This window comes from Apis cerana, linkage group LG7 (assembly GCF_029169275.1).
Source record: "Apis cerana isolate GH-2021 linkage group LG7, AcerK_1.0, whole genome shotgun sequence".
NCBI classification, from domain to species: Eukaryota; Metazoa; Arthropoda; class Insecta; order Hymenoptera; family Apidae; genus Apis; species Apis cerana.
The window spans coordinates 10,512,580-10,533,786 of NC_083858.1; the positions used below are offsets into that span (position 1 = coordinate 10,512,580).

The 21,207-nt window shown below is 33.2% G+C and overlaps 2 protein-coding genes and 1 long non-coding RNA gene across 3 annotated transcripts in view; 1 reads left to right on the forward strand and 2 right to left on the reverse strand.

The window, feature by feature from the left end:
- The window catches only part of LOC107999383 (uncharacterized), a 101,984-nt gene extending 93,136 nt beyond the window's left edge, over positions 1-8,848 (reverse strand). Inside the window, exon 1 of the mRNA XM_028667499.2 lies at positions 7,976-8,848. Coding sequence (XP_028523300.2) covers positions 7,976-8,267 — 292 coding nt within the window. The 5' untranslated portion in view covers positions 8,268-8,848. The remainder of the gene's footprint in view (positions 1-7,975) is intronic.
- A 3,844-nt stretch (positions 8,849-12,692) lies between these two features.
- On the reverse strand, positions 12,693-14,924 carry LOC133666427 (uncharacterized). The gene is made up of 3 exons (XR_009830563.1): positions 14,880-14,924; positions 13,119-13,797; positions 12,693-13,027 (listed from the first exon to the last, which is right to left on the reverse strand). It is a non-coding gene; the product is annotated as an uncharacterized LOC133666427 (long non-coding RNA).
- A 2,661-nt stretch (positions 14,925-17,585) lies between these two features.
- LOC107999437 (calpain-C) overlaps positions 17,586-21,207 on the forward strand; it is a 30,715-nt gene continuing 27,093 nt past the window's right edge. The window contains exon 1 of the mRNA XM_017059279.2: positions 17,586-18,054. Coding sequence (XP_016914768.1) covers positions 18,046-18,054 — 9 coding nt within the window. The 5' untranslated portion in view covers positions 17,586-18,045. The remainder of the gene's footprint in view (positions 18,055-21,207) is intronic.

Below are 21,207 nucleotides of genomic sequence, written 5' to 3' on the forward strand. Positions count from 1 at the left end.
TATTTCGCGATCGTCCAAAAAAAAATTTAATTATTATAAACGTATATAAAAATTTGATCGAGAAATATTTTCTATGTAAAGAAGATAGGCATTCGAAATTTATTGAAATTGAGAAATCTATTTGCATAGGCAAAATAACTTTCTTCGAAAGGATGATTACGTATATAGAATTCGCAAGATGAAATATTTCAAGTGAAATTGTATTACATTACGAAGAAAAAGAAATCAATCGCAATCGTAATCCTGACATAAACGAAACTTCATTTAATCTAGTAAAGATTAAAAGATAAAAATTAAAATTAAAATAATTGAATTTCGATTACGAACAACTCTTTACTTCCATAAGTCGCATTTCGTAGTATAAAATCGCTTCAAAAATTACAAAATTAAAGAATTTTCTGAAAAAAAGAAATCTACAGAATTTTTCCTATCGTACTATCAAACTTACTCCTCTCAAACCTCCATTCCCATTATGATCGTAATTAACGAAACAATCTTTTCTTACCCCTTTCCCCCTCCTCTAAATAATATTTTCAAACAAACACCGAATCTGAAACTCGTCAAGTAGCCAACAAGTATTAATTTCACCACGGGCCAATTTCGCATGGCACTTTGTCTCCGAAGCAACCTCGACCGTGGTAATTTCAATTACCACGAATTTCGGCTGGCGGCTTATTCAGCGTAAATTAATAATTCGAGAGACGTGCCATTGCGTGCCATCTGCCATACCTCTCCTCGAGTCTCCCCGGAAAACCCGGCCCTACGAGGAGGGCACGCGTTGCACCTATGCCTGGCTATGCCGTAATTACGCGAAATGCAGCTTCGAGTCGAACACGACCGCGTTTCCGTCGTGTGAAACATCGTGAAACCGTACAACAACGGTGAACGTAACGGCCAACGTAATTACGAGATATCCTTACGCAATATCCATCGCGTTTATCTTCCCGTTCGATCGATATGGAGATGATCGAACGCGCTTCAAACCGTGATTAAACGCGGATGGAATGCTGAATGAAGCTTGCGTCGAACGAGTTCGCGCGCCAGTTTCTCAAGAACTTTCTATTTCCGCTTCATCCGAGCGTGCCGTTTAATTTCTCCAACCGGGTATCTTAGTTGATCCTCCATTTTACGGATAGGAGCGTGTGTGGTAAAAAGATTCTGTATCTCTTGGATCGGATATCGGGTGAAACGAATGTTGGAATTGTTGAAAGAGTTTGAAAGAGTTTGAAAGAGTTTGTTGAAAGACTTGGACGAATAGATATTAGGAATATGGGATTAGAAAACGGGTATTGTTAAAAGATTGAGGAAGAGAAGGTGGGCGATTCGATTCATTCGTGATTTAATAAAGAACGTTGCCAGTAAGTTGAATTTAGAGAGAATTTTATCGATTATAATTTATGCAACTATGTAGAAATATGACAAATAGAGAAAAAATAGAAGTGGTTGAACCTGTTTGAATTATGCTAATTAATTCTATCGGATAAAAATTTCACTGACCCAATTCGTATGGGGTGTCTAGTTGATAAGTCTAGAATAACGAAAAGTATGAACAAAGAATATCAAGGGAAGGGGGAGAGGGGTTATTACACGCCTCTTAAATAAACCTGTTACTTTAAATTTCGAAGATAATCTTCTATTTACTCGAAACATTCGCCTAAGTATACTTGCACAGCCACTAACCTGCGCTTAAATAACTTTCCAACATTGGAAACCGAGAGAACAGACCTCTAGAAGATGCAAAGTAAGAGCAGGACACGCAACTTTATGCTAATACGAAGCCGACAAACAAGCTAAACGATATGTTTATACCAGCATATTCTTCCCTCCAAACACCATATTCCCTATGTGGACATAAATCGCGATTTCACCACAGCTCACGATACCCTTCATGAGGTTACCTGCCTATACGAGGGTTCAAGGCTGTCGATACTTTCGAGCTGCGAGTGTATCGCAATTTTATGAACGCTGAAACGTTCCTTGGAATGTTCCCACCATTTTTCTTTTTCCTTTTCTTTCTTAGTTTTGTAATTTTTCTACTCGTCCAACCGAATTTAAACATCGACGACAAATCTACTAGCGATAAAAGTCGATCTCCTCAGTTCGAGTTTTTCAAATATTATCCACTTTTCGGATCTTCTAAATTAATATTTGAAAAAATGACTTACTGCGTTATACTTTTATTATTTCTATTATCTAATAGATACAAATATTATGTGCCGATTAACTCGAAACAATAATATAACATTGCAATACGCATTTTCTATTAATTGAATTTACACTCCCATGGTATATCAATTATTTCCCCAAGAAAAAAGTCCACAAGAGGAACAAAGCCTTCGCGTATATCTCCGACTTATGCTTGAAATTACGACGTGCCACTCTATCAAGATTTAATTAACCGGTCGGACACAATCGTTGACCGATTGCCGCGTCAAAGTCGAACCGAGGAACGATTTACGCCTCGCGACTCCTGATTCAATTAAAACGATCGCTTAACTTCTCTCGTGAACGCGCGCGGACATACGACACGCTTATCTCTTTCGAACCGCGGATCTGAAGGTAAGTAAGTAGCTGCGTATCCATTTTTTCCTAAATATCTCAAAAACCAAAGCGTCGATTTTGTACACGTGGAGAGAGGTTGGATTTAAAATCTCTAACAGCGTTTCTCAACCAACATTTCCTTAAATTTTGAGATGGAAATACATCCTTCGAGCCTTTTATTAAGGAGAGACTTTTACATTGAGAACAATTATCACACGTGGGAGAAAAATTTTTTCAAATTTATTCCATTTTCGCACCACCGACGATATCATATACAACCATTTCGAACTTTCCACCTTTTCCATCTTGTAGCAAAAATTGATTCAACCACCACCTTCCTCCCTTCTCCCCACCAGCCTTGAACTTGCGTTAAAGGGAGGCAGAGAAGAATCGGTGCAGCCGATCGTCTACCTAGGCACCAGTCAGCTGTCCGCTCGGGCGGCCCCCAAACGTCTGAAAAGAGGCGCCCCGAGAGAGCCCCGGGACACGACTCGAGCGATCCCTCGGGTTAGGGGCCCTGACCGTAGGGAGAAGCCTCAGCTGTTTGCCGATGGAAGCCCTACCACCGTCTTTTTACAGCGTCTAGGCTCGTAGGCCTGTAGGCCGTGCGTTCCGCGTCGCAACACAGAAACGCCTCGAGCTGTTACTGGATACAGTCGTGTATGGTAATACGCGGCTGATATGCTCGAACGGTAATATGGTAATACCTCGCACGGTCGAGGGTGTTCGATCTTTCACTGTGGCCAAGAGAGAGAGAGAGAGAGAGAGAAATAAAGGGCAAATAAAGGTTGGAGAAAGGCTTGGCGAGAGGAAGGCAAGGAGGAGGAGGGGGGGAACGAAGGACCATACGTGGAGGATCTGCACTGTAGATCGTATTTCGAGGGCAGGACACGCTCGAAACCTGGCGGAACGAAACCACGTGCTTCCTCGGTTCGGCGAGTCCCGCGCGCGTTTAGGAGAGGATGCAGAGGAGCGGGTGGAGCGGGTAGCGTGACTACGATGGCGAGGTTATCGTTGGAGGAGGAGAGGTACGTCCAGAGTTCATCGTTCTGCCAACCGGATCCGAAATTTACAATGTTTATGTTAAATATTTTCCTTTTTTCTTTTTAAAATCCTTTCGATACGCTTCGAAGTTACTTACTGGAGAAATAAGGTAACGGTTAAGAAGAAGATTGGCAGTTTGAGAAAGGTATATATCTCGGAAATAAAATAACACTTTTTTCATTGCTCAAGGTGTTTCATAATTACTTTCGAGGAATAAGTAATGGATAAGCAGATGGAGAGTGATCGTTTGTCTAAATAATATTTTATTCGTTTCTTTTTTTTTTCTTTTTCTTTTTTTTTTTTTAATATCCCTTTTGGTGCGTTTCAAAGTTCCGAGGAAATGAATAATGGTTAAGGAGAAGAGTGATCGTTCGAGGAAGGTGTCTTTAATTAAAACAGTAATGTCGCGGTTAACGTTGGTTGAAATGGCTGTAGCTGGAACAACGATGCTACTAACCAAGCTGTTACGCTTCGAGTGTTTCTCCACACCGAGAGAGTTAGTTACGAAACCCCGGACGGGGATCTAGAGATAGAGATTTTCTCTTCGCGAAATTTTGCAATATCGTACGAATACGACGTAGATTTCTATTATTATTACTATTATCATCGAATTATTTTAAAAATAAATAAAGATATTCAAATATCACGATCGATCGATCGACAAATGAACCTTTTTCCACCGATTTTATCATCAATTTGTTCAAATATTTATTTATCAACAACACACGCAATCTCTGAAACAGTCTCAAACATATAGTTTCTTTTTATTTCTTCTCTCTCCACGATTATATATTTTCCAACTACGAGCTATCCTCGAATCCAACACGACGCGAGAATTCACTTTCGCGATGCATTCGAGGAACAATAGAAATTCTTAACGACCTAACCTTCCTCCTCGCTTAGATTGCGCAACGGGATCAACTTCCTCGATAATTATTACATCCCATTGCGAGACCGAGGTGTTTCCCGAGGAGTGGCGGTTTTATACGACGGAAGCTGATTCCTTCCTTATCCCAAGCTCGAGAAACAGAGAGAGAGAGAGAGAGAGAAAACGGAACAAGGGATTCTTTGTGGAGATCGAGGAGGCATGAGCGTCGGGCTAATCCTTCGTCCTTCTCAGGTGAAACTCGCTTTCGGCGACGAGATCCGTTTCCCACGGTACGCCAGGTAACCCGGAGCGTTTTCCTCGTAATGTGGGTCTCCACGATACATCTCTCCCATCCCCCTGCCTTACCCACTTCCCCTCCTTCTTCATCCCTCTTTTTTCTTTCTCTCTCTACCCATTCCTCGATCCTCCTCCTCCTCCCATCCGACATTCTTATCTTTCCGCCTCGGGATCTTGTGGTTCTTATGGTGCTTGTGGCGATGGGATTTCGAAACGCTTCGAGTATAGGGTGTTAATAGATTCGAGGGGTTGATTCGAAGATGAACGTGAAGTTTGGTACGCAAAAGTGTAAGTTTACGTTGGGTGATGGGAAGAAACTCTGTCTCATCTTAAATTGCTCACGAGTAGTTGCTTGAAGTTATTGATATTTTTGTGTATCGATATATTTCCGTGTTTGTTTTCATTTGAAATCGACTAAAACTCTAAAACATTGTGTATATATATATATATATATATAAATTTGAATTATTTTGAGAATAATTCAAAAATTCTCGAAGATGAGTAAGAAGAGAAGTGTTGGACGAAGAATTATCTCCAGACGAAATTAAAAAGAATCGAATCTTTCTCGAAATTATAATAGTTGATTTTCCAGAAAGAAGTAATCGAAATTTTTTACAGGAAGTAGAGTTCTAGGTATGCCACGAAGAAAGAGGGAAAGAAAGGATCGCGGGGGGAAAAACACGCCAATCAAAGTTACGTCGGTGATGCATTCGCATCGGCGAATGGAATGTTAATAAGACGGAGAATAGGCGAATAGGGAAAGGCTCGAAACTTGCGAGAGTTTGGAAGAGGAGGGCCACCCGTTCGTGCACTTTGAACGCATTGTGCGCGAACCGAGCTCTCCCTTCAGCATTTCAACGATTCTTTGCCTTGGATAATAAAGACGCTTCCCAAAGACGTGGTTCGCGTCGAGAGAAATATTTGTACGATCTGGTGGAGGGCCAATAGCGTGTAATAGGTACGTGTGTACCACGGGATTCGATGGAATGTTATATAAGCGTTACCCGTGTTGTTGCGAGTGTTATTTTATTGTGGGATAAGCTAGAATTTTTTTCATTATTCGGTGAAAAAATAAAGATTTGAAGTGTGTACATTTCAAAAAATTAAGTGTAGCATGTACTCTAGATTCGATGGAAAAGTATAAGTGATTTGTATTTTAATTGTTCAATTTTTAAAATTTTAGCAAATGGAATGAGTATAAGAAATGAGAAATGAGCTAAATAGAAAATTCGTTGAATCTATTGCTTCCGTTGAATTATTTTAAAATTCATAGATAACTTATCGAAAAAGATGAACAGTCGATTACGCAAAGAGTTCAAACACGATGTTTAAAATTGTTCGAGAGAAAACGAAATGTTTCATTGTGTCTTTTATTGATTCTGCCTAAACATTACACCTGTGTTAAAAGTGAAATCGACAACCTGAAAAGTTTACGTATGCATTATTCTAAGATCTTCAAACCTGTTTCTTTTCTCTTTTTATTTCTTTCTTTTTCACAAAAGAAACTCTTTATCAAAATTATTCTTGAATTTTTATTTTTTAAAATAAATAAGACCGGATTAAAATAATAATAATAATAAAATAAAAATAAAGTTTAAAGTTTCGTTATATCTCAAAAAAATTATTATTATACGCTAATTAAATTAAAATACTGACAAAAATAATTTCGTAAAATTTAAAAAACCTTAGAATTCTTCAAGAAGTTAGAATCCAAAAATATTTTAAATTAAGCTTATTTTTTATATCGATAAAAATTCTGAAAAATGATTTACTGCTTATTTAAAATTCTAATGTTTACTTATTCAATGTAAATATAATCACTGTATAAAATAATATTCAGTTTTAATTGGATTTATTTTACCGAGGTATGGATTTATATATCTTTCAAAAGTTTCACGTACATTTAATTTAGTTTTTATTAAATCAATCCTCGATACACGATAACGAAGAGGGAATGATTTTGTGAGATGAAAAAATAATTGACGTTTCATGTATAACGAAACACAATGGTGAATTCTAATTGAAGTCTATCGCGCAAAAGTAATGAAATCGAATAGACGAATTTCGAACGAGAAATGAGAAAATATTTTTTCCCGGATAATAAATTATTTTTATTTTAATTAATTAGATCATAATTGGTAATAATTCAAGGAATCATGAAGTAGAATTTTGTACATTTAATGATTTCCGTACCGTAATTTCTGAATCGAATTGAATTTGATTTTTATTTCATATACTCGACAAAAATGAAACTTTGAAAAAAATATTATAGAAATTGAAAATTAAAAAATAAAACTGTAATAATATTCCGATCACGATCATTATACTGTAACTATTAAATTATTCTATGATAAAATATTCTAGAAAAAAAGTGAAATTTTATATATTCTTTTCTTATATTTATTTCAAAATAAAAAAAAACTACAGTCAAAAAAATAATTCACATAAAAAATCACGAGAAATATTAAAAATATCAAAATTTCTATCCACCAAATAAAAATTCAATCAATCTTGGTTACTATGTTATCTAATTTACCTTATTTACCTAAAATTCGACGTGAACTTTCCGGATAACCTAACACGCTAATCTCATCGCCAAAATACAGATCAACAGTTAACACTCGACTTTACGACGCGACGTTAAAGCTTCCTCTCGATAAAGAATAAGCGTGCACGAAACACGAACTGAAGTGATACTTAACTTTAAAGCTATTCGATCCATGAGCGCATACAGGATATCTATGCAACGTTTATGTGTGACATAAAGTATCGCTTATCATTCGGCTCAAATCAAATATTTCGATATCGGTCAGGATGAATGAATGTTTCGCGGTTGAATGAACCTCAAAATTATCTTACGACCGATTCACTTTCCATCTATTATCGATTCGTTTTCGATTTAAATATCTTCCGCGAGTTTCGAGAATTCATCGAGCGAATGTTTCTTATATTTTAAAAAAAAAAAAAATAAATAAATTTCCTGATGAATATTCGAATAGATGATCGACAAAAGATTATTACATATATTATAATACATGAGAATAAAATAAAAATTCCTTTCATTAAAATTAATATCTGTCGTATTCTAAAACGTTTAACCTTTTATACACCGACATTCAACCGCCTTCAATCTCGCACAACGAGCCGCTTGTGCGTTGCATCGATAAGGCGGTGAGCGGAAATGCAGAAGCGAGCGAAGGTATAAGCAAGTGGGTAGGTACTCACGGACTGGTACTTTCTTCGGGTCGACGGTGGCGAGACGTTCCTCGACCTTGTCTATCCTTTGGCGCAGATTGCTGCTCCGATCGGCAACAGCGGTCAACTCGGCAGTCAGTTCCGCAAAGATGTCCTCGGCGATGGTGAGGAGCGAGGCGAGTTGCTTCAACGAGGTGGTCAGCGCACCGTTCGCCACCGCCTCCAATTCGGCACCCACTGGCCAACCCTGGGCTGTCGATCCCGCTGGCACGTGTCCGCGACACAAGAAACGCGGCTCCACTCTGCGTAGCACGAACGGCATGATTTCTCAAACGAAATCAACCGACACATTCACACATAACACTAGAACCGAAAGAATAGGATTTGAAACACTGTCGTCTCGAACGCGAGACACCACCGGTCAACCGTCACAAGTTCGCGACGCTTATAAAACGATCGTTCCCGCCAGTGATCCAACCGAGAGAGGGACATCTGGCGGTTATGAAAAACGAGACTCTTTCCGATGAATATTGCGGCTCCATTTTCGATATATATTTTTTAAATAAGATAATTCTCTACAGGCACTTTGCACTTAATTGACAATAAGACACTGTTCTTCCATTCACTTCCGAATCATCGTTCGAATCTCTTTTTTCCGAATCGCATTCTTTGGATAAACGATACGACTCCTTGGCGAATATAACGCGAGTTTTATTTAAACGAGAACCGTAGAAATGAATCGTTTTCAAATGGTAATAACACTATCGACGTATGTTTTCGGGTAAAGTTTTGATTAGGAGTGTCATACCGCTAGGAGATCCTTGTGAAAGAAAAGAACGATGAACAACACGTCCGTACGACGCGACGACGGTACACGAAGTGCCGGCCGGTCTGCCGCCGTGTCGCCGACCGTTCTTTGGTACACTCCCATTCATTTCGAACGCTCCGATGGCGCCTTTTGCGACGCTTCGTATCAGCCATCTTCAGTGACTTTCTTATACTAACGAGATCTAACGAGCGAGATCGATAAAATAGTTAAAAAATTTTTTTATCGATATATGATAATCCACGAAAAATAATAATTTTTTTTTTTAAATAAGTAAATCACTTATAATTCAAAATTTAAAACTTAAAATTTAAATCAAAACTTTCAATTTACTTTAAATCTAAATAAATTAAACTAATTATAAAATAAATTTTAGCGCGAATTATAGTTATCGAGTAAGAAAAGATCACGTCGGTTATGAAGTACAGAATAAACACGACATCTTACGGAATTTTATCTCTTCGTTCTGAAATACCGACCTCGAGAAAAGCAGTGTTTCTATGATATAATCAATATAAATATATATCTTTGAAAAATATCTATATTAAGAAAAAATTCACAAGATCTATCTTATCTATTCTTCTTTATGCAAAAATTTATTTAAAATCAATAATAAATTTTCCTTCTAATGTAAAATTGCAAAACATTCAATCGTTACTACAACAAACAAGAAATTCTAAGCAAAAGAAATTCTATAATTAAACCTAAAATTAGATTATCTTAATAACTCTATATAAAATTTTACAGATTACTTATGTATGTATCGATATTTTATACATTCATTGTCATGAAAATATAAAATATTGATAATTATGACATTAAAGAACCAAAGAAAATGAAATGTATTCTACACAGAGTTAGATATATTTTATATTAACCACCACCACTTTTAATATTATTTTAATATTATTAACACATCTCATGCATTTATGTTTTAAGAAATATTTTTATATATTATATAAAACATATATCTTTAGTTATTTCAATTGGTTATAGACTCATGTATATAATTTATCCTACCTATAAAAAATCTAAATATATTTTTATAAGAATCTATGACTTGTTTAGAATTCTTTCTTATAGAATGATATTAATAAGAAATATATATTTAAAATATATAAAAGAGGAAGAAATATATATTTTGATTTCACAATAGTTTCTGAAACAAATCAAATTATAAATAATTAGTAAAATTGCATAAGATATAATTACTTATTAATTGATGATAAATTCAAGTGTCACAATTTCTTGAAATATATAACTGAAGCTTTCTGAAAGTTATATCTGAAACAAACTTAATTGAAGGATTAGTAATGTTTAAAAAAAGAAAAATTGAAATATTATAATCTCAAATAATATAAAAAAATAAATTTTATAATGAATATTCACCATTATTGATTTTAAAAAATTTAATAAAGAGAATTTAAATTTATTGTAGAAAAATAATTAACCAATAATAAAAATAAAATATAGAAATATATATATTACCAATATTTTTTGGAACAAACGCAGAATATAATAAAAGATGCTGAAAAAGAAAAGAATTTAGTAACCAGAAAAGCTACTAAAATAAAAATATCTTCCATTCGATAACGAAACATTTTTAAATAAACCACGATGAGTGCTTTATATTATTTGCAATATTAATTAATTTACAGCTGACAAAAAAAAATATAAAAAAAATAGAAAATTCCCGCAAACAATGAATTATTTACGCAATACTACTCTATGCACTCAAATTTTAATAACGCAATATAATAAACGCGAAAAATCCAATGCAGTCTCCTTAATGACTGCTGATATATCACTCTTGCAGGTGATTCAGAACCAGGAATATGAATATTTCCACAATTTCAGTGGAAGAAATTTGGGCATTCAATATTCGCTACTTGAACAAACGCGATTATTTATCAACGCAAATATTTAAAATTTAATAAAAATTATTTTTGTATGACTAGACAGTTACTATTAAAATAAAGAATTTAATAACAAATGATATAAATATCGATACTATTTTATAAAAAATTATAATAAAAAAAAACCACGATATAATGTCAATGCGATTCTTATTTTAACGCATCTGATTAATAAAGATTAATAAAAAAGCGCGAAAATTATTAGCGCAACTCTAATTCAACCCGTTATTGATCAATCGCAATACTAATAAAAAAAAAAATCGCGATGCCCATGATGACTGGATCCAGTGAGCCGACAAGCAATCGGCCAGACAACACAACACATTTACTACATATTACTAAAACGAGCACAGTGATAAAGTAATAACAATGATTTCCCATTCTTTGGACCCAGGCAAGATCCAAAAAATGAGAAACCATTCGTTGCAGCCCTCTTCGTGACAGTTTGTCGGGCCTCTTCGGTCTTCCTCCTTCGGGCGCGATGCCCGCTGAAACTTAAATCTAGGCTCGAGATCCCCTAATCGCAAATCAAAAAAAAAAAAGAGAGAAAAAAAAAGTCTAAATCGCGGAAACTGAACGCACACGGACGATCAACGATCATTATGATCATTGATCGTGCATGCGCAAGAATCTCGAGCGCAACGTTCGTTTCGAAATTTGTCTCGCGATCGCGACCGCGGAAATTCGAAAAATCGATGAGCAAATTACGAGTGGCATCCCCCACTCGTTCCAGCTTCGTTCAATCGATTCTTCAAATTGTATTTCCTGAAACAGGTTGTCACGCGAAAACGCGCCTACCCGAACAGAGACTGTGACAACCTGCCCGGCCCTGCCTACTTATAATTATAACAGAAGCACACCAGAAGTATACTACCTATCCTACCTAGCCCTATATTTAAAAAGTGGCAAAACAGGCATACCAACACATTCATTCCACGATTCTCACGCATAATACTCGGGCGCAAAAGCCTACACTAGGGAAAGTGTCCCGGGACACCTCCGACACCCGAGCTTGGCACGCTACTCTCATACTCTAACTTTACGTACCATTTTCCTGAAATCGACTGACGATGACTAGCGACCATTGCGTGAAAAACACATCTTAATTTTAATTATGAATATTTAATAATGAAAGGATATGTCTTTTAGGACAATTAAATTACCAAAGTGAATAAATTATTTACCAAAGTAAATTAAGAATTGTGATATTGCATGTAAGTCGTTCATTAGAAATTGTAATGAGATTATAATCGTGAATATATATTTTAAATATCTTTTAGTTAGTATACGTATATAATGTATGATGGATGAAACGACGCAATTCCATAGCCTAACCATACACACAATATGGAAAATACGTCGTGCACGATACACTAACGCATCGTCAGTCGCTGAGAAATTATTAAAAATTTATGAACTATGATCATCATGCCCATTGCCTTTCTCTCATCCAAGTAACACCTGGGCACGTGAATGAAATACTGGCAATGAACATGGAAAAGGTTAAACCTGAAAATCCTGAGCTAAAAAGAATATTAGTATATCTAACGGACTAATGTTCTTTAATTCAAGATTCTATTTATTTTATTTCAAATTTTAATAAATTTATTTTATAAATTTAATGAATTATTATATATAGAAAAAATATATAAATAATTTAATAAAATTTATTTATGAAAATTAATATAACAAGAAATAATTGGCTAAATGGAATATTAATGAAATGCCTCAGGTGATATCATCATCAAAGTACATTTTCGAAAATGGAAAATCAGTTTTTAAAACTTTTTACTTTGATTTAGAAATCTACCTGTCGCGAAGTATCTTCTTGCACATAATATTTCATACATTTTTTTTTACAGAGAAAATAAAATATTTTTATATTTTAAATATTCATATTAATATATCTAATTTATAACAAAACGTTAAATTAAATATTACAATGTAATAATAAAAGATAAAATTAATAATTGATTATTATAATATTAAAATATCTGAAAAGATTTAATATCATTATATTAATATCATTCATTTATTTATATCATTTTCTAAAAAACGCGACATGCAAGAAGATCTATCCTAATCTAATAAATAAAATATAAAAAAAAAAAGAAATGTTATTACTCACGGGTATAAAAAATACCCGCGATCACTGTGCTCGTGCAAAAATCTACGTATACAACTAGTCACCCGTGTCGATTCAGACCTTTCGTCCTACGACATGATTGAGTGATCAGAGGAACCAAAAAGCATGCGACTCACCATTAGATGCGATGTCAATACTGTTGAGATGTATGGGATGTCACCAAGTAAAGTAGTCATCAAGTAAGAAAGTAGAAACTACAATAAAACGCGAAAAACATGTATAATTTAAATGTAATACTGATTATTTGAAAAAATTGAAATATGGAAAATATGTAAAATTAATTACCTCTTTGCGTTATTGATGAGAGTTTTATTCTTTTGAGAAACACTGACTCTACTTTATACCGAAAACAAATATTTAAAAAAAAATTAAAAATAAAAAACTATTAAATCAGTTTAAAATATAAACAACGAACAAGCACTGACTCTAATTTCACAATATAATAAATAAATTTAATTTAAGTTATTATATTTTAAAGTATAAAAAAAGTTACTAGGGAAATAACACTGAATCTATCGACCACATTGCACGTGGTCACAAAAATCCTCTGAAAATAAAACTGTATTATTATAAACTATATATTATAATGGAAAAATTAGAAAAAGAAGGAAATTTATATTTCATAAAAAACAAAATTTTTTTTGTTTCTTCTTTTTGTTTAAACATTTGTTTCAGAACATATTCAGAAATTTTCATAAATAAAAAAATTTCATATATAAAATAGAATGCATATTTTAAATTATTATTTCAACTAAAGTATTAAATATATTTGTGGTGAATATTCATTATAAAAATATAATTATACTTTGAAATAATAAAGTATATTACATAAAAATGATCGAATAAAAACAGAATAAATACATACAGTACACAAGCAAAATATCAAACTTCTCTTTGGAAAAATATGATGACGTCCATATTGAAATTTTTCCCTCCTTTGAAGTTGATCCAATAATCAATTAATCTGCATAAGAGAAAATAAAAATTGTCAAATAAACACATAAAATGTATAAAATTAATCAATTATATTAAATTAAAATAATAATCAAATGCAAATTTCTTTTTAGAAAGTTATAATATGAATGTTATAATATGAACTAGCTAAAGCTATAACCGTTAAATAATGAATAAAGAAAAGCAAATAATTTACCTTCGAAAAATTGTCGATTATAGTAACAAATATATTAATTGAATTATAGTAATAAATGTGTATTGATTGAACATTATAAATGATAAATATAAAATTATAGAAGGAAATATATTCTCGGGAAATAAATCACACAGCACACAAAGAAAAATGGAACTTCTAATTATTACAATATCGATAGTACAATGACTCGCCGCGTCACAATTTCGATTATCGAATTGCGAATTGCAAATCGAATTGCGGTTATTGCGAATTAGGGAAAAGATACGCAGCAAATCGAAATATGTTGAATACATATTGAACATAATACATAAACACGAATTTCTTGAAAGATGATATGAAAAAAATGTCATCGACCTCGAAACATAATATTGAACGAAAAAAGAAACAGAAATATAAACAAGACATACGAAAGATTTAGAAACGTAATATATAATAAACGTAATACGTAGTACAATTGAAATAATTTAATTTCATAAAATAAAATTGACTTTGTATGTTTCAATACAGATAAAAAAATTGTAGAATCCTGTTAATAACCTTTGTTAAAAGAAATAAAACATCAAAATCAACTATAAATCATAGTGGCATGTGCATACATAAATTATTTTTTCTTCGAAGTTATTCTGATAATCGAACGATAATTTTTCCAAATAAAAATAAAAAATAAAAAAATGTAGAACAAATATATAAAAAAAAGACTATGTTACGACAAAATAACAAGTGAATTCAAATCTTTACAAAGTACGAACTACCTGTAACCTCGACGAATTGACGAAAAGTACAAAGAAACTCGAAACATTAATTAATTGATAACAATAATAAATAAATAATAATAAATAAACGAAACTGATAATAATTTATAAATTCGATAACAGAATAAGAATAAAATTACTTACTGCGTACTCGATGATGAATAAAATTGAACGACACAACCACTCGCGATGACTTCTCACAGGAGACTGTTGCCAAATATTACAATTTGAATAGAAGCATTCTGATTGGCCAGCATTTACAATCGAAATCGCATAGAAAAATAATTACATAAATAATATATTTTAATTATTCTAATTAAATATATATAAAACTATTAATTAATTTATATATTATTAATTTATTGATTTAATAATTATTTATTTAATGTCTATATTTATATATATTTTTATTAATTTATTTATTTATTTATTTTTTATCGATTATCGATTATATATCGATTTATTAATTATATATCGATTTGTTCATTTGTCTAACGATTTTTCATCGATCATAACATAATGGTCGCGTTAGTATTTTTTTCTTTAAATATTCGAATACAAATTACTTAAATATTAGTTAAATATTAATTAAATATTGGTTTCGATTACAATTAGTGCTTCTACCAAGAAAATAAGTGGTTAAAATAAACATAAATAAAATGTACATGTTTATTTATGACGAAAAATTGAATTAATTATATTTTATTAAGATTTTTATCAATAGTTTGAACAAAAAAGACACTAAAATTCAATTAAATATTAGTGCGTGAATTTTATAAAGTGAAAAAGAAATATAGATAAAAAGAATAAATAATATATTAAAGATAAAAATAAGATAAAAATTATTATTTAAAATGTCACAAATGAAACTAAAAATATAGACAAAAAGAATACGATAAAAAAGATGAATAAGAATTGACTATCAACTCCATCTGTTGAATACCAATGATATCTCTTCAAAGAATTATTTTTCTAAAAATATTCACTAGATTGCGCAAAAGGTCAGTTTTCATCTTATCTCTATCTTTTTTCTTCTATTTATTTTTCTTGTCTATTCTTGTGTTTCATTTCCGGCACTCTAGAGATGGCGCTGATTTCACAAATTTTCCAGTATCTTTATTCTTGTTTCACTATTTGTTCTTTTTAGTGATATTTATATTTTATCTACGGCATCCCAGAGATAGCACTGATTTCCAAATTTTTATTCTATCTCTGCTTTCCTTCTATTATTTTTATCTATACTTTATCTAGCGGATACGATGAGATACGAAATGTCAATTAAACTTTCTCTTATCTTTTTTAAAATTACAACGTGTTTTAATCTTTAATATACAAAATTTACATATTACAGTCTTTTAGAATATATCTCTTGGTTGATAGTTTTATAAAATATAATATACCTTGAATGTTTATATGAATGTTTCAACGCAAGATATCATTCAGCTTCAACTATAATTAATAATATTAATTTAACTTATTATATTTAATTATTATTATTAATTATTCAATTTAAATCTTTTCGTAGTATTTTTCTTAACAATATTCAAAACTATTTTTAACTGCTAAGAATTTTTATTTATATTATTTTATTATATTAATCTATTAATTTCGTTTAGTGTTATTTTTTTTTTATGTGTCAATTTTATCGTCGAATATTTATTATAAACAGAGGTATAATAATTAAGATATAGTAATCAAAAGATTAAATACGTAGAAAGAATATTCCAGTAAGATTTTTTATTAAATCACGTGAAAACAATTTTTTCAGAAAATTCAATTTCACATACGATGATATTCTAGAAATCAATTGTAGCTTAATAAACAATATCTCGCATAAAATTGAAACGAATATTTCGAGCAAAGTCAACGTATACAAGCTTTCACCAGAGCAGCCTGTAGCCAGAGGCTACGATCCTCATTTTCTCTTCTTTCAACTACATTTCGTTTGCACGTTCTTTTTTCAATACAGTCTCTCGGTCGCTCCCATTTTATTCCTCCTCTCGCGTACTTTTCACTTGCCATTTAGGTAAATTTCGTATATTTTCTGTCGTACAAAATTCACCGTTATAGTAGAAACTAAACTATCTATCGTTACAAGAAAGAATTTAATCGATCGCTTAAACAAACGTATCATTGTTTTGTAGATTATATTTCAAAACTGTTTTTAATTCTGCCATTTAGATAATCACTAGGCAAATCGTGATACGTAATTTGAAACTTAATTTTAAGTATATAAATTTTTGAAAAAGTTCCATGATATGAATAATTAATCGAAAATGAGAAATCAGAAAGAACGAAAATTCTTTTTCTTAACATTGTTATATATTTATTCGTTTGAACGTCGAGGAAAAGTTCTTCGCAAAAGAAATGACTTCCGGTAACTATACATGAATTGAACATTTTATGGAATACTTTATCAAGATCCCGCCATGCTACACCACTCAAAACAATGGAAGGATTTCAGACTACACGGAAAATGCATCCTTTATCAACATGAAAGAAGAATCACCGTATCAAAATTCGATATATAGTATATAAAAATCCAATGTTAATTTTTCAAAATAATGCAAAATAATTTTATATTAATAAATTTTCTATTTATTGCAGATATGATTCTTCGCTCAACGAATCGTTCAGTATTCCACATCGCATATATAGGTAAATATTTTAATCGATCGAAAATCCTTTCTTAAAGCTCCGTGAACTACGTAAACAAAGTTTGGTACCTGTGATAGGCAAGGGGAAGCGGCGCGGTGTCGCGCGGGTAAAGAGGAAGGTGAAAAGAGAGAGGATAGTCGTGAGAAAAAGAGAAGGAAGGCCAGCTAGGATGGTGGTGATCGAGTCCGGATCCGCGAGTGGCAGTTCACGGCTAGTAGTGAGCGCACAGTCAGTCAAGTCATTCAGTCGGTCGATTGTAGTCAGTTGGTGGCAGAACTCGCTCCGCTCGCGGAGCTGCGACATGTTCCTTTCGTATCTCGGTTCGCATGATTCTCAAATGTATTGCTCAACTTCTCGTCGACACGGCTTCGTTACGATTTATCGACCAGCACCGTGACCGTTTTCTCGATCTTTTGCACGTTCTTTCCTTTAATCTTATTTTCACCAACTCGTTGTTGGTTCTGCGCAGTGAAGTCGATCGATGAAAGTGCAAGTGGCAGTAAGGTCAGTGTGTGCGTAAGGACCTTCCTTTCTTCCGACTTGGGATTAGTGATAAAGTGAGAGGTACGTGGCGACCTTGAACAGGATCTCGAAGAGGACCTCCACGAAGAGGTGACAGTCTGGAGAAGACGGGACGTAAACGTAGCCACGGATGGTTAACGTGAGTATTGTTACGATATATTTTTTACACACCTGTAGCTTTCTGATCGAATTTCAATATAGAAAATGTACGTACGATCAATTTACAAAAGTCTTATAAGCAAAATATGTATGCACATATTATGCTTTATCGTCCAATGTTTCGTAGAAAAAGGAATCGTTGATTTTTATAATATAATTTATCGAATTCATTGAACTCTTCATACTTTAAAACGTACGAGGATCTCTGAGATTGATTGATTAATTGAAAACGATCATTCAATGTAATCATTTTTAATTAACGTTCGATACGAATTGTTTAAATATTTCTTATTTACAATGATTTTGATAAATGGCTTAAATATTTAATCGCATCTCACGTTACTTCGCATCCAATTTCGACGTAATGTAACAAAGGCCATTAAAAGAGACTGGAGAAAGTAGTTGTTGGCATTACTTATGAAACCATTCACACCGTTTCCTACACGATGAAAGAAACGAAACACGAGAAAGGGGATAGCCGAGGGTTTTGTTTCAATTGCATATGAATGTAAACGTTCAAACCTCGTGCACAATTGCTTCCAGTTAACATTTTCTAGTTTATGAACACCTGTGGACGTAGTTAATATTTTACGAGGTGGATCCATTTTCTCGGCCCGATATGGCGATAAATCGCATTCGGTGAAAAGAAATTCTTCGTTTTTCTCCACACTTCGGTAAACATACTCGAGGAGGATACTCGTGCGCGCCAAGATTTCCCTCCTAGTAGTAGGTCATTATGGAATTTCTAGCGAGGTGCGCCGCGCTATGTGACCAGAATGATTTCTTTGCGTGAAAGTCACCCTGGAATGGTACACCGAATCTAGCTAGTGAAATGGAAACTATTTGATCCACGTGGAATGTGAACGAGTAGGATAACTGAAGAAACTTGTAAAAAAAAGTAGAGGCATACTCATTCAAGAATTGGTCGAGACTTAAACAAACGAGTATCATATCCTTCCAAGAAAAAATTGTAATCAAATCTTGTCCAATTATATCAGATAATCGGTTATTAGATAAAGTGAAATTCGTGCAATTAATGTCGTTGATCGTTCGTTAGGACACGTTATAAATAATGAGTTTATATTTATCATAAAATACTTTAATGCTAACAACATTCTATACGTTAAAGTTCAATATTTTAAAAGCTATAACTAGAAATTCAGCAAAATATCACCTCACTGTTGTATAATTTACCCGTACAGGATACGTGTTCTGTAGGTATTTACATAGATATGCACCGTCTAGACTTATATCACGAATACGTTTTCCAGTAAAAAAGATACGAAACGTTGGTCTGGGGGAGAATATCGGCAGGATAATGCATGCGAAGGAACGAGCGAAGAATAGTGATTTCTTTGTAACACTGTCCACGACTTCGAAACTATATAGATATTTTAACACACCGAACACGAGCTTTCGTTTACGTGACTAAATGTAATTTATTCTTTAAGCTAAAACGCGCCATGTTTTTGTTTCCGCTTCTTAAATTCTCTTTCGATTAATTTTGATAACAGGATGCATTAAATTCGTGTGCATCGACGCTCTTGACATATAACAATATATATATGTAACGAAAATTGTATAATTCGTCATCCTCTCGTGATTTTGTAATAAAAAGAAATTGTGAAATATTATTAGTACAATTCAGAGGTTCTCAAATAACGATATTTCTTCAAAAATTTCATTTTTTTTACCTTCAATAATCACAAGATAATTCAATAAACAAAGAAAAAAAAATATAAATCGCTATCTCTAAGATATGATCAAAATATTGTTTTCACTTTTTTGAAAGGATATTATATTTTAATTGTAATAAAAATTAAAAAAACTATGTATATTATAGTTTAGATTTGTACATATCTGGATGATATTTTAACGATACCAGAATTTAATAGTAGTATGCACTTATGAAAGATCGAGAATCTTTTGGTGCAACTAGTTAATTTAATCTCTATGTAATTCCAAACAGCATTAAACTGTATAATTAAAAATGTTAGAGGATAAATAACACGAGCTAAACACGTTACATATAATTTTTATCATTTAATTCTAATCTTCGATTTCCTCGTGCATTTTTTTTCCGGTCGAGTTTCACAGAAACGTTCTCAGATTCTCGTTTTAATTTCATCGTAATTACGATACGAAAAATTAGCAAATTAACGAAGTTCGAATTATCGAATAAAATTTATAATCATTCGATCTAGAGTATCATTATTGCTTAATTTTCCTCCGTGAAGAAAGAAAAAAAAGATCCGATCGAAAGTGATCTCGCATTCTTCAAAATCCTTCCCTCCGTTCTTCTTATTATGATTTCGTAAGTTGAATGCACGGTGCCCGCATACGATTACGATAACGTTGACAGTGGGCGGTGTGGCACACAAGACAATGTGCTACGTGGCCCTGGGATATTTTTTACTTTCTCGAACGCTCTCGCCCACATCCGTGGCATCGACACCTTTCCGTAATACTTGTGTTGCCTATGCGGTGTACAACCGTATCCCGCATGTTCTTCGTTACGTTAGGTCAGTCTGTTGCAAGTGTCATTCCTTGTGAAAGGGAAAGATTGGTTCCTCGAATAAATATTTTATAACCAATTCTCCGTCAATTCAATATTTATCCCAAGGCTCGGAGAATTTCCATTCGAAATTTTCAATCTCCACGCAATCCATACCTATCCTAAAAATTTGGCATTGATTGTAATTAATTACAATGATCGAAATAATTGATAAATTCCAGTTGCAAGCTCATTGTATACGAATAAATTATCGTACACAAACACAGCATACGTGCACAATGTATAACAACGATCCAATCTGTCTCAATTCTCTAATTGAAGGAGAAGAAGAAGAAGAAAAAAAGAAGAAGAAGAAGGAGAAAAATAAGATATGTTCGCTACAGGCCGTGTACTTACATACCTCGAACTCGACCGACACGTTCCTACCATCACGAGATTCCCTTGCCTCGAAACCGGGTCTTCTTCTCTCCACGACCTCGAAACACACAAATTACGAAGGCACGAAGCAACGCGTGCGTACAAGAGAGGCGATAGAGGAGAAGACCGGTCGTGATCTTTCTCGTGGCCGTCGTGGTCGTGGCCGTCGTGCTCGTCGTCATCGTCGTCGATCGTCGCGTT